Source organism: Orycteropus afer, unplaced genomic scaffold, assembly GCF_000298275.1.
Source record: "Orycteropus afer afer isolate SDZICR_OR568_19922 unplaced genomic scaffold, OryAfe1.0 scaffold00217, whole genome shotgun sequence".
Taxonomy (NCBI): Eukaryota; Metazoa; Chordata; class Mammalia; order Tubulidentata; family Orycteropodidae; genus Orycteropus; species Orycteropus afer.
The window spans coordinates 4248607-4266179 of record NW_006921804.1 but is presented as its reverse complement, the minus strand read 5'-3'; the positions used below and the strand labels follow the sequence as shown (position 1 = coordinate 4266179).

The 17573-nt window shown below is 40.4% G+C and overlaps 1 protein-coding gene across 1 annotated transcript in view; it reads right to left on the bottom strand.

The window, feature by feature from the left end:
- NUP210L (nucleoporin 210 like) overlaps positions 1 to 17573 on the bottom strand; it is a 289674-nt gene that overhangs the window by 217603 nt on the left and 54498 nt on the right. The window contains exons 6-7 of the mRNA XM_007948554.2: positions 10003 to 10135; positions 7110 to 7268 (exon numbers count right to left, since the gene is read on the bottom strand). Coding sequence (XP_007946745.1) covers positions 7110 to 7268; positions 10003 to 10135 — 292 coding nt within the window. The remainder of the gene's footprint in view (positions 1 to 7109; positions 7269 to 10002; positions 10136 to 17573) is intronic.

The window sequence follows — 17573 nt, the reverse complement described above, 5'->3', positions numbered from 1 at the left end:
CAAATCAAAATCAAAATAAATAAATAAATAAAAGATCTGTACCTCACACCATACACAAAGACTAACTCCAGATGGATCAGAGGCTTAAATTTGAAACCTAAAACTATAAATTTCCTCAAGGAAAATCTAGGGGCAAATTTAGGGGCCCTAATATTTGGTATAAATAGACTATAAAGCATAACCCAAAAGGCACAAACAGCAGAAGAGAAACTAGATGAATAGGACCTTCTAAAAATTAAATGTTTATGTGCTTCCAAAGACTTCTCCAAAAGACTCAAAAGAGAGCCTATAGATTGGGAAAAAATATTTGGCAATGACATATCTGACAAGGGACATATCTCTAGAATTTATAGAAAACTCCAACACCTCAATAATGGAAAGACAAATAATCCAATTAAAAAATGAGCACAAGACATTAATAGACACTTCACCAAGGAGGATACTCAGGCGGTCAACAAACATATGAAGAAATGCTCACAATCATTAGCCATTAGAGAGATACAAATCAAAACAACAATGAGATACCATCTGGCCCCAGCACTAGTAGCAAAGTTCAACAAGACAGAAAATAACAAATGTTGGTGAGGATGCAGAGAGATTGGGACTCTCATATACTGCTAGTGGGACTGTCAAATGGTACAACCACTGTGGAAAGCAGTATGGAGATTCCTTAAAAAGTTGGAATTAGAAATGCCATTTGACCCAGACATTCCATTACTAGGTATATATCCTAAAGAAGTGAGGACTATGACAAGAACAGAAATATACACATCCATGTTCACCGCAGCACTATTTACAATAGCAAAAAGAAGGAATAAACCTAGGTTAATGCAACTGAGGAATGGATAACCAAACTATGGTACATACACAGAATGGAATACTATGTAACCCTAAAGAACAATGTAGAATCTGCAAAACACCACATAACATGGATGAACTCAGAGAACATGATGCTGAGTGAAATAAGTCAATCACAGAAGGACAAATATTGCATTAGTCTGTTATTGTAGAAGTCAAGGAAAGGTTTATATATAGAAGGAAATTTTCTTTGTTGATTACCAGGGGTGGGAGGGGAGGGAGGGACCACTGTTAGATAGGTAGAGATAAGTATTGATTTGGGTGAAGAGAAGGGCAGTGTACCAAATGTGAGTGATCAATATGGTGGCACTGAGGAAAAGGAAGACATAGAGAGGTACATGGGAGGTGCAAACAACAAAGATTAACCCTTTTGCATATATAGTACTGCGTTGTCAGTGAAGGCAAACATGGTTATATGGGTGGATAGATCAGTGGACAGGTTGAACTATTAGGCATGTCTATGCAGTGGGGAGTGTACTCAAGACCATGAATAGGGTTGGCAGACAATGGTTCTACAGTGTATTAATATGTTCTGTAAGAATTCCCAGTTGTATAGTAGAGCTGACAAGGGACAAGGTTGTAGTCACTTCTTAGGCAGAGCCAGCTACCAGAGGGAGTGAGTAGTTGAACCTGTGGGCTCAGGACTATAGTTGCAGGGGACATCAGGCTTAATTGGCATAACATACTACACAAAACAATGTTCCACCTCCTACTTTGGTGAGTAGTGACTGGGATCTTAATAGCTTGCAAGCAGCCATCTAGATGCAACAATAGGTCTCTCATCGTCCAGAGAAAAGAAGAATGAAGAAAACCAAAGATTCATGGAAACAATTTGTCCAAGCAACTGGTACACCATGCGATCCTCAGCCTATACAACTATGAGACCAGAAGAACTAGATGGTGCCCAGCTACCACTGTCAACCACTCAGAGGGGGATCTATGTAGGAGATCCTGGATAGAGAGGGAGAATAATGTGGAACAAAATTCAAAAGCATTTGGAACAGAAGAATAAACAGGGGAACCAGGTTTGCTGGTCTGATAAAGCCTGGTGGAACCACTGAGACTATGGCCCCTAGCTGTTCTTCAGATCTGGAACTGAACCCACACCTGTGGCTTCCAGCCAAACAAAAGACAGGCATATCAGTTGAACATTTACCTGAGGTAGATACACTCCTTGGAGAGAACAATCATGGGAGAAAGAAGGGCTGTTTATGCACAGGGAGATAGCTCAGGGGGCAGGAGTGCATGGAGGGATGGACATAGGGAAGAGGTAACTATTGGGAAGAAGTTGGAGGGGATCTGTTGCATTGGGGTAAATTGTAGTCAATGTCATGAGACAAAGTGTATGTGAACTGCTGTATGGAAAGTGAATTTGCTCTGTAAACTTTCACCTAAATCACAATAAAAAAAGAAAGAAAAAACTCCTTGTTTTTTTTTCCATATTCTGCCATATTTTTCCTCCTTTTCATCACCAAGCTGTTTTACTGAGGTGACCCAAGACCTCCTAGTTACTACATCCAAAAGGCCCTTTCAATCTTTATCGTACTTGTCATCTCTACCATATTTTACCTACTGAACATTCTCCTCTTTGTAAATTCCTCACTTTGTTACCATGATAACTGTCAGATTAGCCAATTAAGTAAGGTAAACATAGGCTTACTTATGCTTTTTTCACAATTAAAAACATATGAAATTGTTCACTACAGATTCTGAAGAGTGGCTGGTGCATTTGAACCACCATCCTTCTGGTTAGCAGTCAAATGCGTTAGGCACTATGCCACCAGAGGTCCCAGATTAGTAAGTAAGCACAAGAAAGCCCTTACTTACCTTCCTTATTGGGTAATCTGCCTCTGGTGAAATCCCTCTAATGGTTTCTATGTTTTGTTTTATTTTTCTCATTTCTTTTTATTTTTTAACTTTTTATTGTGATTTGGGTAAAATTTTACAAAGCAGATTCATTTTACATTCAACAGTTCATATATGTTTTATTTTGTGGCACTGATTATATCACCTGCAGTGTAATATCTCTTCTCCCACTTCCTCCCTGTGGTTACTCTTTCCCTGTGTCCTTCTTGCTGATGCATTCCTGCCTCCCTACATTTTTCCCTGTGCAAATACTGCCTTTCTGATCTCCTATGGTTGACTGTTCTAAGGAATGCACCTCCCTGGTGTAGGTGTTCAGCTCATAGGCCTGTTTATTGTTTGGTTGAGAATTAATCCACAGAAGTAAGATCAATTACAGGCTCAAAGGGAGACTTGGGCCATAGTCTTGGGGATCCCACCAGTCTCTATGCAACCGGTAAACCTGGTCTTTTTTATTTTTTCAAAATTTTTTTCCAAATTGTTTTCTTCCACCTTATCCAGGATCTCCAATTTTGATCTCTTTCAGTGGTAGTCACGCACCATCTAGTTCTTCTGGTCTCAGGGTCATATAGGCTGAGGTTCTCATGATCTATTAGTCCTTTGGACCAACTGTTTCCATGCATCTTTGATGTTCTTCACTCTTCTTTGCTCCAGACAAGGAGAGACCAATAGTTGCCTGTTAGATGGCTGCTCACAAGCTTTTCAGACCCCAGTCACTACTCACCAAAGTAAGATATGTAAGAAGATGTTTGTATACCATGTTGTGCCAGTTGAGCTTCATGTCTCCCACAACCATGGTCTCCAGCCTGCAGACCCAGTGACTCACTCTCTCAAGGTGCTTAGTTGCAGCTAAGAAGTTATCTTAAGTTTCCCCCATTAGCTTTAAACTGCATATGGATATTTTTATAGCATATACAAATATGTATGTAGGAATATCACTAGTCAAACCTATGTATGGTTGTAGGTATAATCCCATTTGCCTATCCATACCTGATCTTCTTGCCTGTCTATCCATGTATTCTCCCACACATTAGTGTTTGCTATTAGTGATAATAGAGTATTATGCATGCAATAGTATTTACCTTTATTGTCTATACTCTTCTGACTATTTAAATATTCCTTCGAGGCCTCCTTTAGAGTTCCTCTTCTTCCACTTAAAAGCTCGCATCTCACAGTTCTGTTTTGGACCCTCTTCTTCTCTCACTCTCTATCTTCCCCCTAGGTGATTTTGTCTATGATGACAGCTTCAACTATCACCTACCTATAAACTGGTAACTTTCAAATGTCTACATTCATTCTGAATCTTTCTCTTCCAATTTCATAATGAAAATTTCTACTTAGATGTCTGTCCTAAGGGTACTTCTTGTTAACATGAAAAACTACACTCATTATGTTCCTCTTATATTCCCTATCTCCATGAATCACCTACAGCCACCCTATGCCAGATGCTGAATGTCCTCACCATCCATGTCCTCAAAAATAATACATATAAGAACTACATGGTGCCCAGCTACCACTATCAACCACTCAGAGGGGGATCTGTGTAGGAGATCCTGGATAGAATGGGAGAAAAATGTGGACTAAAACTCAAAATTACTAATAATTAAAAAAAAAAAAAAAAAAAACAGGAACCAAGTTTGCTGATCTGATAGAGCCTGAGGGAACCACTGAGACTATGTCCCCTAGCTGCCCTTCAGGTCTGGAATTGAATCTACTCCTGTGGCTTCCAATCAAACAGAAGACAGGGATATGAGCTGAACATTTATATTAGGTAGATACACTCCTTGGAGAGATCAATCATAGGAGAATAGAAGGGCTGTGTATGCACAGGGAGACAGCTCACTGAGCAGGAGTACATGGGAGGGAAGGACACAGGGAAGACATAACTATGGGAAGGAAGTGGGAACGGAGCTGTTACCATGTAGGAAATTGTAGTTAATGTGATAAGACAAAGTGCATGTTAGCTGCTGTATGGAAAGTGAATTTGTTCTGTAAACTTTCACCCAAATCACAATAAAAATTTTTTAAAAAATTTAAAAAAGAAGAATACATATAGATAACTATAATGTATTTTAATATTTGCTATCTTGGAAGAATAACACTAGGAACTGAGAATATGAAAAAAAATATTATCTAAGTTTGCCTGGGGAATTCAGGGAAGTGGAGTGCCTGAGACATAGCTGTGGGTCAATAAATACTCCATGACTTCACTTTTTTTTTGTAGGTACAGTGAAACCTTTGAGAGCCAGAACTCAGCAGGACTACTCTGTTTCCTACCTTTTATAGGCTGGAGTCTGACCACTTTTCTATTGCTTTCTATTAGTGAGAAATATTTTCATTTTCTTCCTCTGACAAGTTTCCACCTTATACACGTTCTGGCTTTCTCAGATTTTAGAGTAATACTGTATTTGTTGACAAATGTTCCAGGTACCCTGAAATGACTAAAAAACCACACCAACTGATGCACCTTAATATTTTTAGACAAATAATATAAACAGCTAACTGGTGGTACAATGGTTAAGTGCTCAGCTGCTAACAAAGTTTGGTGGTTCAAATTAAGCCAGTGGCTTCACAGGAGAAAGACTTGGCGATCTGCTCCCACAAAGGTTACAGCCAAGAAAACCCTATGGGGGAGTTCTACTCTGTCATGTGGGGTTGCTATGAGTCAGAATCGACTCAAGGCACATAACAACACTATTCTATAAGAAATTCCTTTCAAGCCTGATGGAACCTTATCTAAGTAAGCGTACCAGGACTTGCATGATCTACCTCACCTTATTCCTCTCCTACCACATTCCCCTGATTCACTGTACTTCAGCCTCAGTGACTTCTTGGCTGTCCTTAAACATTCCAAACATGCTCCCACCTCTGAACCTTTGCAATTGCTATTTCCTCTTCCTGGAACTCTTTCACTCAGATATCTACATGGTTCATTGGACCAATGTGGCTTTATCAGAGATAACATCCCTGACTACCTTGGGTAAAACAGCAGTGTGATGGTTATGTTTGTATGTCAACTTGGCTAGGCCTGGTTGAGTGGCTGGGCAGCTGGATGTAGTATTCCCCATGAGGAGACTGGTAATCACCTCTATGGTGGAAGCTACTGTGAGCAGCTGAGTAGCTGCCTTAGGGAATGTGGTCTGCTTCCTGTGTATAAGCAGAAACTTTGAGAGTGGTCTCTAGCCTATGGCATGCTTGGACCCTGCATGTAGCCGTGTTCAGCAGCCTGCTATGCTCTGCCAACCTTGGGACTTACAATGGACTTAAGTCAATGGCCTGCCGTGTGGTAACATTGGGACTGTGCCTTTTTACTTGTCAACCTTGGGGTTGCTCAGCCTCAGCAGCCAGCAGCTGCTGAGTGAAGAAAAGCCTCTAGCTCCAGTGGGCCGGGAGCAGGAGGCAGAGCTGGACCCCAAGGTTGAGAGGCTTTCGCCTAGCCCCTAGAGCCTGGCACTTTGAACTTGGACTTAAAGCCTCCAAATTGTAATAAAAAACTCCTGTTTGTTAAGGCCATCCCATTTGTGGTATATTTCTTGTCAGAGCGGCACTAGGTAACTGGAACAAGCAGTCTGTATTCCAAGGGGATAGAAAAATGTGGGGCATATGGAGGGAATATAATATGTACTTGTTGAATAAATACAAATATTCAAAAAGTGGGAAATATTTCCAAATAAAACACTGACAAATGGAATCCAAATCATGTTTCAGTTTTCTGAGAATTTAAATCTTCATTGTTTGTTTTCATTGACTATAATGGAACCCTATTTATCTCTCTTAATATTTATAGAGAAGTTCAGCATATTTTAAGAAAATTATGTTGAATACAATTGAGCAAATATTAACAGAACATCTACTACACACAATACCATCTTTTCTCAATTATTTATGTGAAAATAGGAAAGAACAAATTAAATAAAATTCATACATGTACTCCAAATTCCAGCCCCCTGCCAAAGTCTCCTTAATAATAATTTAAGGTTGCAAATAAGCACTAAAGTCAACAGATCCCAAGTTCAACTACTCTCCTTTCCTCTGCCTACCCTTTGTTAGAAATTATAACAAAAATTTACAGTTAAAAAGGAAGCCTATAAAAATTAGTGTAGTGTAACAGCAAAAAAGGCAAAAGTCAGAAACTGTGGAAGGCAGAACTCTGTCAAAGAAGGAAATTTCAAATATTTCTGCTAATAGAGATTGATAGAAAAGTAGTAAGACTTCACTCTGTCAAAGGAAGAAAACTTAAGGGACCTGTGAAAACAAGGCAGTCTTATTAACTTCCAGCTCTCACAGGTTTCACTGTATTATAATCTCTGTTGGTAAATCTTACCAAGGATATGTCTTCTATGCCAAGGAAACATAGATTGGCAGCTAAAACTTTAACAAAAGGATACTTTTATGGACAAAGACAAGATTAGTTTGGCCCAGTTGGACTGCAGTCACCGTGGCTGTTTTCTCATCCAGTAAAGCCACGTTCTCAGAAAGAGACCGATTGTATGCAACTCTATGATCTTGCAATTCCAATGTATAATGTTCCAGAGGAAATTCCAGTTCTATAAGATATAAAAGATAGACAAATGCAGTAACAGTAACATTCCCAGTAAGTAATGGTATATAGTTGGATTATAAAAGGAAAATCAGGAAACAGCCTAAAATAAGAGTATGATCTGCTTCTAATTTCTTTTTCCTCGTGGCTAATGCTTAAAAGACTGGCTGCTAATGGAAAGGTTGGTGATCCAACCAGTGTTCCATGGGAGAAAGATGCAGCAGCCTGCTTCTGTAAAGATTACAGATTTGGAAACCCTATGGGGCAGTTGTACTCTTTTCTATAGGTCGCTCAGTCAGAATTTGACTTGATGGCAATGGGTTTGGGTATGGGTTATGATTAATTTATACATGTAGGAATTTCTTGGGGAATACTAGAGGAGTTTATTGTCGGTATATGCTTGTATTCCTAAAAACTAGTGATTTGAGAATAGTCAGAAAAATTGTTGTTGTTGTGTTGTTATGTACCATCGAGTCAGTTCTGACTCATAGCGACCCCTCCTAGAGTTTCTGAGATGGTATCACTGTGGAAATAGATTGCCCCAACTTTCCTTCAAATCAAACCAGTTGCCAGCTATTGTTGTTATGTGCCATGGAGTCGGACCTGACTCATAGCAACCCCTCCTTGGGTTTCTGAGGCAGTATGCTATGGAAGTAGATTGCCCCACCTTCCTTCTGAGGAGTGGCTGGTGGGTTTGAACTGCCATCCTTCTGATTAGCAGTCAACTGCCTTAGGCACTACGCTACCAGAGCTCCTTGAGAAAAATTGCAACTAGGTAAGTAAGGAAAGAACTAACGTTAGGGGGACCAATACATGTTTTATGAACTTGCTGGTATTTGGGGGATCAATAAAAGTATTAAGTTTTCAGTTAATAAACTGAATTTCTCAAGAAACAACTTTTTGTTTCATGACATTGATTGCAATCCCCATAATGTAACAGCTCTCTTCCCACTTCCTCCCTGTGGTTACCTTTTCCCTGTGTCCTTCTTTCCTATGCAATCCTGCCCTCTGAGCTATCTCCCAGTGCAAACACTCTGCCCTTCTGATCTATCATGATTGATTTTTCTAAGGTATGTACCTACATGGTGTAAATGTTCACTTACATACCTGTCTATTGTTTGGCTGGAAGCCACGGGAGTGAGTTCAATTCCAGGCCCAAAGGGTGATTAGGGACCATAGTCTCAGAGATTTCGCCAGTCTCTATCAGATCAGTGAACCTGGTCTTTTTATGATTTTGAATTTTGTTCCACATTTTTCTCCCACTCTATCCAGGATTTCCTATTTGATCCCTTTTTGTATGGCTGACAGTGGTAGCTGGGCATCCTCTACTTCTGGTCTCAGGGTAATGTAGGCTGAGGTTTGCATGGTCCACTATCCTCAAGAAACAACTTTTGCAAAGACTTTTAAATAATCATTCAAGTCCCTTCCTTCCAGTAAGTAGTATCTCACTAGCCCCACAAAATCTGGTAAATTTTTGGCTATTATTTTAATAGAGAATTCAGATGCCCACAGGCACTGAAGCTGAGCAGCCTGTGATGCAGTGAGTTATGTGGAATGGCTTTTCTAACCAATCTTTGTTACTTCCACCAGATTACTGACTAGGATCATGCAAATAAGGTATATGGAACCTGATGTGGGGATTGGTTAGTTTTGTCATTCTGATAGGCTTAAAATGAGCCTTTACAGAGACAGAAAAGAGCTCTGGTGGTGTAGTGCCTAAGGTATTTAACTGCTAACCAGAAGGCTGGCAGTTTAATCCCACCAGCCACTCCTCGGAAGGAAGGTTGGGCAATCTACTTCCATAGTGATACTACCTGGGAAACCCAAGGAGGGGTTGCTATGAGTCAGATCCAACTCAACAGCAGTGCATTTGGTTTGGTCTCGGTTAGAGACAGAAAGGGTGATCTCACTGCTATCAAAAGAGAAGAGCTGGAGGTGGAGTGGAGCACATCCTTGGACCTGAGATCCCTGCACTGGACCTCCTTGAGAGAGAGATGGCTGAGATAACCAGCTGAGGAACCAAGAGGCATGAGACAGAATGGTGGGCTTGCTGGTCCAAGGAGTGAGAAAACTGCATGCCTTTGGCCAGAAGTCTTGCTGATGGAATGAGATGCACGTAGGTGTCCCTATCAGCAGAGCTAAAAGAGCTTTGTAACACTTGTTCAAGCAGGACAGAAGCTGAGCCAAGGGGCCAAGGGCCAGGGAGGTATGGCTGAGGGGAGGCTGTCCTGATGGAAGAATTGTATCCTGAGAGCATGGCTGAACCTGAATTGTAACCTGTTATTCCTTAATAAACCCCATTATCATGAGTATTGTCTGTGAGGTCTGTGTGGCCATTGTCACAAATTATTGAACCCAGCAGAGAAGTTGTAAGTGCCATGGGAGGGACGGTTGGTGTCAAGAGTTGGTAAAAAGGCTGAAGGGTGGTAGCATGTCTGGTCTCATAGGAATAAGCCTTGGGATGCTGATAGTGATTCTCTCCCCACCTTGTGAAGTTGAAGGAGGTCAGAGGATGCTGCCCCCATGTGCTTTTTGCATGGTTTAGCTATGCCATTTTTCTGTTCAAGATATAGGGATTATCTCTGTCCAGAATTAGCTCAAATATAGCAAATAAGGAATATTTTATCACAAACCTAAAAACACAATTATTTTGTATACAAAATGTGACATTTCTTCTTTTGTCCTTGTCAGCAGAAAAGATTTGGAAAATATGAGGTACAGAAAAAGATAAATTACTTTACCTGTCATTCTTCCCTGAACCATTTTTGCAACTCGGTATTTAATATATGCTCCTACTAAGAGATAGATATCATGAGGTGGTATAAGAAATATGTTCTCCAAAACAAGCAGACGTATCAATGCAGCTGCCACTCTCTAAAAAAGAAAAGAGAAAAAGAAAAATCTCCATAGCCAAAACCCTCAAGGTCATCTCCCTTGTAAGAAACTTACTTTTTATAAGTTTATTTTAAAACATTTTATAAACTTTAAAAAAAATGCTTTCCCAGGGAGACAGCTCAGGGGGCAGGAAAGTATGGAGGATGGACACTGGGAAGTGGTAACTACGGGGAGGAAGTGGGAGGGGAGCTGTTGCATTGTGGTAAACTGTGGTCAATGACATGAGACAAATTATATGTGAACTGCTGTATGGAGAGTGAATTTGTTCTGTAAATCTTCACCCAAATCACAATTAAAAAAAAAAAAAAAAAAAAAAAAGCCTTCCAATCAGAAGTGGCAGGGGAGGGAAGGAAACATGCCAATAAATAAATAAATAATAAAATAAAAATGCTTTCCAAATCACAAATAATTTCAATTAGCTTTAAAAAGTGATCATGAATCTTAATACTATATTGACATCCTAAATCATTCAGACTAAGACTGAAAAATGAAAAGTCTTCTGAAAGAGAAACAGTAGGTAAATAAGGCAAATATGCTAAAACAAGAAGACAGACTTGACTGTATGCCATAGAAATTCTAACCAACATCAAATTAACTGACTTCTCAGATGAAGCTATTCTCCATTCCCTGGCAAATATATTGATTCTTGTGAATATTTACCCAACATGAGGTCACTAAACTGCTCTCTAGGATGACCACGTATCTCTGTTCCCCCCACTTGAATTAAATGCTTCCCAAAAGATATTCATTTTCCCCAAACCTACTTATAAGTGCATTAAAACATCCATCATCTCAGGGGCAGGCTGTAGTAAGCCAGCCCTGAGACCTGCAGAAGGTAGGTGTTTGTGTGTGTGGAGCCTCCCTGGGGGCAGACCACAGTAAGCCATCCTGGGACCTGCAAAAGGCAAGTGTTTGTGCCCCAGGGGCAAGCCAGGTAAGTGAGTAGGGAGGGGGAGACCGGGAAATGAGCAGAGAAGTTTGGAAAAGCTAAGGCAGACAAACTTGTTTGTCAGTTTGTCATACTGTGGCAGCTTGAGTGTTGCTGTAAGGCTGGAAGCTATGCCACTGGTGTTGCAAATGCCAGCAGGGTTACCCATGGTGGACAGGTTTCAGCGAAGCTTCCAGACTAAGACAGACTCAGAAAAAGTAAGAGGCCATCTACTTCTGAAAGAATTGGCCAGTGAGAACCTTATAATTGTCAGTGCAACACTACCTGACATATTACTGGAAAACATTATGAATAGCCCTGAAACACTCTGTGATATAGTACCAGAAGATGAACCCCTCAGGTTGGAGGGCACTCAATATACAACTGGAGAAGAGCTGCCTCCTCAGAGTAAAGCCAACCTTAATGGTGTGGATAGAGTGAAGCTTTTGGGATCCCCATTTGCTGATGTGGCATGTCTCAAGATGAGAAGAAATAGCTGCAAACATCCATTAATAATCGGAACATGGAATGTACAAAGTATGAATCTAAGAAGTTGGAAATTGTCAAAAATGAAATGGAATGCATAAAGATCAACATCTTAGGCATCAGTGAGCTAAAATGGACAGGTTTTGGCCATTTTGAATCAGATGATCATATGATCTACTATGCCAGGAATGACAAATTGAAGAGGAATGGTGTGGCATTCATCATCACAAAGAATGTATCAAAATCTCTCCTGAAGTACAGTGCTGTCAGTGATAGGATAATATCCATACACCTACAAGGAAGACCAGTTAATACTACTATTATTCAAGTTTATGCACCAACCACCAAAGCCAAAGATGAGGAAATCGAAGATTTTTACCTACTTCTGCAGTCTGAAATTGACCAAACATGCAATCAAGATATGTTAATTATCACTGGTGACTGAAATGCAAAAGTTGGAAGCAAAGAAGAATCATCAGGAGTTGGAAAATATCACCTTGGTGATAGAAATGACACTGGAGATCACAGGACAGAATTTTGCAAAACCAATGACTTATTCATTGCAAATACCTTTTTTTTTTAACAACACAAATTGTGGCTATACATGTAGACTTTGCCAGACAGAGTACACGGGAATCAGATTGACCACATCTGTGGCAAGGGGCGATAGAGAAGCTTGATATCTTCAGCCAAAACAAGGCCAGGAGCTGACTGGAAGAGACCATCAACTGTGCATATATGCAAGTTCAAGTTGAGGCTGAAGACAACTAAAAGAAGTCCATGAGAGCCAAAATATGACCTTGATTATATACCTCCTGAATTTAGAGACCATCTAAAGAATAGATTTGATGTACTGAACACCAATGACCAAACACCAGAAGAATTGTGGGATGACATCAAGAACATCATACATGAAGAAAGCAAAACGTCATAAAAAACAGGAAAGGAATACCAAAATGGATGTCAGAAGAGACTCTAAAACTTGCTCTTGAATGCAGAGTAGCTAAAGCATATGGAAGAAATAACAAGATAAAAGAGCTGAACAGAAGATTTCAAAGAGCAGCTCAAGAAGACAAAGTCAATTATTATAATAAAATGTGCAAAGACCTGGAGAGAAAACCAAAAGGGAAGAACACGCTCAGCATTTCTCAAGCTGAAAGAACTGAGGAAAAAATTTAAGCCTCAAATTGCAATACTGAAAGATTCCATGGGCAATATGTTGAATGATGCAGGAAACATCAAAAGACGATGGACTGAATACACAAAGTCACTATACCAAAAAGAATTGGTTGATGATCATCCATTTCAGGTGGTGGCATACAATCAAGAACCAATGGTACTGAAGGAAGAAGTGAACAATGTACTGAAGGAATTGGCGAAAAACAAGGTTCTGGGAATTGACAGAATACCCATTGAGATGATTCAACAAAGGGATGCTGCACTAGAGGCACTCACTCGGCTATGCCAAGAGATTTGGAAGACAGCTAGTTGGCCAACTGATTGGAAGAGATCCATATTTGTACCCATTCTAAAGAAAGGTGATCCAACAGAATGTGGAAATTATCTAACAATGTCGTAGATATCACACACAGGTAAAATCTTACTGAAGGTAACTCAAAAACGGTTGCAGCAGTATATTGACAGAAAACTTCCAGAAATAAAAGCTGGATTCAGAAGGAAACATGGAGTGAGGCTTATCATTGCTTATATCAGGTGGATCTTGGCTCAAAGCAAAGAATACCAGAAAGATGTTTACTTGTGTTTTGTTGACTATGCCAGGGTATTTGATTGTGTGGATCATGACAAACTGTGAATAACACTGAGAAGAATGGGAATTCCAGAACATTTCATCATATTTATAAGGAACCTGTACATGGACCAGGAGGCTGTCATTTGAACAGAGCAAGGGGATACTGCATGGTTTAAAATTGGGAAGGGACTGCATCAGGGTTGTATCCTTTCACCATACTTATTCACTCTGTATGCTGAGCAAATAATCTGAGAAGCTGGACTATATGAAGATTGTGGCATTAGGATTGGAGGAAGGCTCATTAACCACCTGAGATACACAGATGACAAATTTGCTTGCTGAAAGTGAGGATGACTTGCAGCATTTACTGCTGAAGATTACACTACAGTCTGCAGTATAGATGCACCTCAATATAAAGAAAACAAAAATCCTCACAACTGGACCAATAAGTAGCATCACAATAGATGATGAAAAGATTGAGTTGTCAAAGAGTTCATATTACTTGGTTCTACAATCAACGCCAATGGAAGCGGCAGTCAAGATATCAAGAGACATATTGTGTTGGGCAAATCTGTTGCAAAAGACCTCTCTCAGGTGCTGAAGAGCAAAGATATCTCCCTAAAGACTAAGATGCACCTAATCCAAGCCATGGCATTTTCAATTGCCTCATATGCATGTGAGAGCTGGACAATGAATAAGGAAGACTGAAGAAGAGATGATGCTTTTGAGTTGTGGTGTTGGAGAAGAATGCTGACAGTATTGCGGACTGCTAAAAGAACTAACAAACCTGTCCTGAAAGAAGTGCAGCCGGAATGCTCCTTGGAAGCGAGAATGGCCAGACTTGGTCTCACCTACTTTGGTTGTGTTGTCAGAAGGGACCATTCTCTGGAGAGCGACATCATGCTTGGTAAAGTGGAGGGTTGATGAAGGAGGGGAAGGCCCTCAACAAGATGGATTGACATGGTTGCTGCAGCAATGGGCTCAGGTTTAGTAGGGATCATAAGGCTGGCATAGGACCAGGCAATATTTCATTCCGTTGTGCATAAGGTTGCTATGAGTCAGAGATGACTTGACGGCACATGATAACAATAATCCTTCACCACTATGAAAAGAAAGAGAGCTGTTGCTTCTACAAAAATTTAAATGTTTTTAAAAGAAGTTAAAGGCAAGTTGCTAAAATGTGCTATCAAATTATGCGTAGGTGAGAAATGTAAAAAAAAAATGAGGAAAAACTCCTTTAAAAAGCACAGATTCTGCACTTAGACTACCTCATGCATGTCTAAATTTTCACTTAATCATAAAAGAAAGTGAAACAAGAAACTGTCCTCTATTCAAGGAAGAGTATGTAGATTTCTATCAGTGAGTTAATGGTCAAAGAAGGGCCTTTGGCCTATATCAATGGATTGGTAAATAAAATGCACAGTTACATGTTTTAAGAGAAAATGTCCAATGTGTTTGTAATTGTAATTCGGTAATAAAATGTTTAAAGACAAGTTTTCTAAATTTTTCTAAAACTTCTTGTGATTTGGGTGAAATATTACAAAGCAGATTCATTTTACATTTAACAGTTCATACACATTTTGCTTTGTAACACTGGTTACATTCCCCTCCACCCCACCCCCACCCTCTGCAGTGTAACATCTTACCTCCCACTTCCTCCCTGTGGTTACCCTTTCCCTGTGTCCTTGCCTCTGCATTGGTACCTCCCTACCCTTCTCCTTATGCAAATGATGCCCTTCTGATCTCCCATGACTGATTGCTCTCAGAAGTGCATCTCTCTGGTGTTGGTGTTAAGTTCCTGTTGTTGTTAGATCCCACTGAGTCAGCTCCGACTCATAGAGACCCTATGTACAACAGAACGAAACACTGACCAGTTCTGTGCCAGCCTCACAATCCTTGCCACACCTGAGCCCTTCATTCCAGCCACCATGTCAATCTATCTCATTGAGGGCCTTCCCCTTTTTCATTGACTCTCCAGTTTACCAAGCATGATTGAGAGAGTGAGTTGCCGGCCTGTGGGCTGAGGCCCATGATTGGAATGGTCCCTTCTGACAACATGACCAAAGTAAGTGAGACAAAGTCTGGCCATTCTGGCTTCCAAGGAGCATTCCAGCTGCACTTCTTCCAGGACAGATTTATTAGTTCTTTTGGCAGTCCATAGAATTGCATGTCTATTATTTGGCTGAAAGTAAAGCCATGAGAGTGAGTTCAATTCCAGGCCCAAAGAGAGACTGGGCCACAATCTTGGGGGTTTTACCAGTCTCTATCAGAGCAGTAAGCTTGGTCCTTTTTATGACTTTGAATTTTATTCCACATTTTCCTCCCACTCTATCCAGGATCTCCAATTTTGATCCCCTTCTGAGTGGCTGGCACTGGTAGCCAGGTACCATCTAGTTCTTCTGGTCTCAAGGTCATATAGGCTGAGGTTCTCATGATCTTAGTCCTTTGGACTGTTTTCAGGCATCTTTTGATGTTCTTCACTCTTCTTTGCTCCAGATGAAGAAAGATCAATAGTTGCCTCTTAGATGGCGGCTCACAAGTTTTAAGACCCCAGTTGCTACTCACCAAAATAAAATGTAGAATAATACTTTTGTATTTGCTGTGCCAATTGACCTTGATGCAATCATGGGCCTCAGCCCACAGGCCGGCAACTCACTCTCTCAAGGTCCTTAGTTGTGGCTAAGGAGTTATTCTAACTCTGCTCCCTGTGGTAGTTAAGTTTGTATGTAAACTTGGCTGGGCCTGGTTGAGTGGCTAGACAGCTGGATATAGTAATCCCCATGATGAGACTGATAATCAACTCCATCATGGAATCTACTGTGAGCAGCTGAGTAGCTGCATTAGGGATGTGGTCTGCTTTCTGTATATAAGGAGAAGCCTTGGAAAATGGTCTCTAGCTTTTGGCACACTTGAACCCTGCATGTAGCCAAGTCATCATTCAGCAGCCTGACATGCTCTGCCAATCTTGGGACTTTTAATTGTCCTGAATTAATGGCCTGCCTGTGTGGTTTGGTAATATCAGGACTATGCCTTATTACTTGTCAACCTTGAGCTTGCTGGCCTCAGCAGCCAGCAACTGAGTGAAGAAAAACCTCCAGCTTCAGTGGGCTGGGAGCAGGAGGCAGAGCTGAAGCCCAAGGTTGAGGGGCTTTCACCTAGTCCCTAGAGTCTGGCACTCTGAACTTGGACGTAAAGCCTCCAAATTGTAAGGATAAACCCTGTTTGTTAAGGCCATCCCATTTGTGGTATATTCCTGTCAGAAAGGCACTAGGTAACCAAAACACCCCGTTAGCTTTAAACTGCATATGGACATTTTTATAGCACATACAAATACATACGTAGGAATTAAAAAAAAAAAAAAAACAAAAAACACCAAACTCATATAGTAGTGTTTTATAGTATTCTTTGTATAGGTCTTTTGTGTTCCTGGTAAGATTTATTCTTAAACTCACTGCTGTCATGTTGATTTTGACTCACAGCAATCCCTCCTTGGGTTTCTGAGGTGGTATCACTATGGAAGTAGATTGCCCAACTTTCCTTCCAAGGAGTATGTAGGAATATTGTCTGCCAAATCTATGTGTGGTTGTAGGTATATTACCATTGCCTATCTATACCTGATCTTGCCTCTCTCCCTATGTATCCACTCATAGACTAATGTTTGCTGTTACTGATAATACAGTTTTGCGTATGCAGTAGTATTTGCCTAGGTTGTCTATACCTCTTGTGCACCTCTGTGTCTTCCTTATTCTTTGTGATACTGTGCTAGTCACACACTTTTGTTATATTGCTTTACCCTTCACCCTTATCAAATCTCTCTAAAATTACCCATCTATTTTCCCTGCCTATCTTTCTCTTCCCATGTCTGGTAACCAACAAAGCAAATTTCCTTCCCTGTGTAAACCTTTCCTTGGCTTTTTACAATAATGGACTCATACAATATTCGTCCTTCTCTGACTGACTTATTTTACTCGGTATACTGTCTTTCAGTTCATCCACATCATGAGATGATTCACTGATTCTTCATCATTCTTTTATGTTGCATAGTATTCTATTGTATACATGTACCATAGTTTGATTATCCACCCAACTGCTTATGGCCATTTAGGCTGTTTCCATTTCTTGGCTATAGTAAATATAGTTTTACCTCTTCTTTGCCAATTTGGATGTCTTTTATTTCTCTTTCCTATTCATGCTCTGGTAGCATAGTGCCTAAGATACTTGACTACTAATCAGAAGGCTGGCGGTTCAAACCC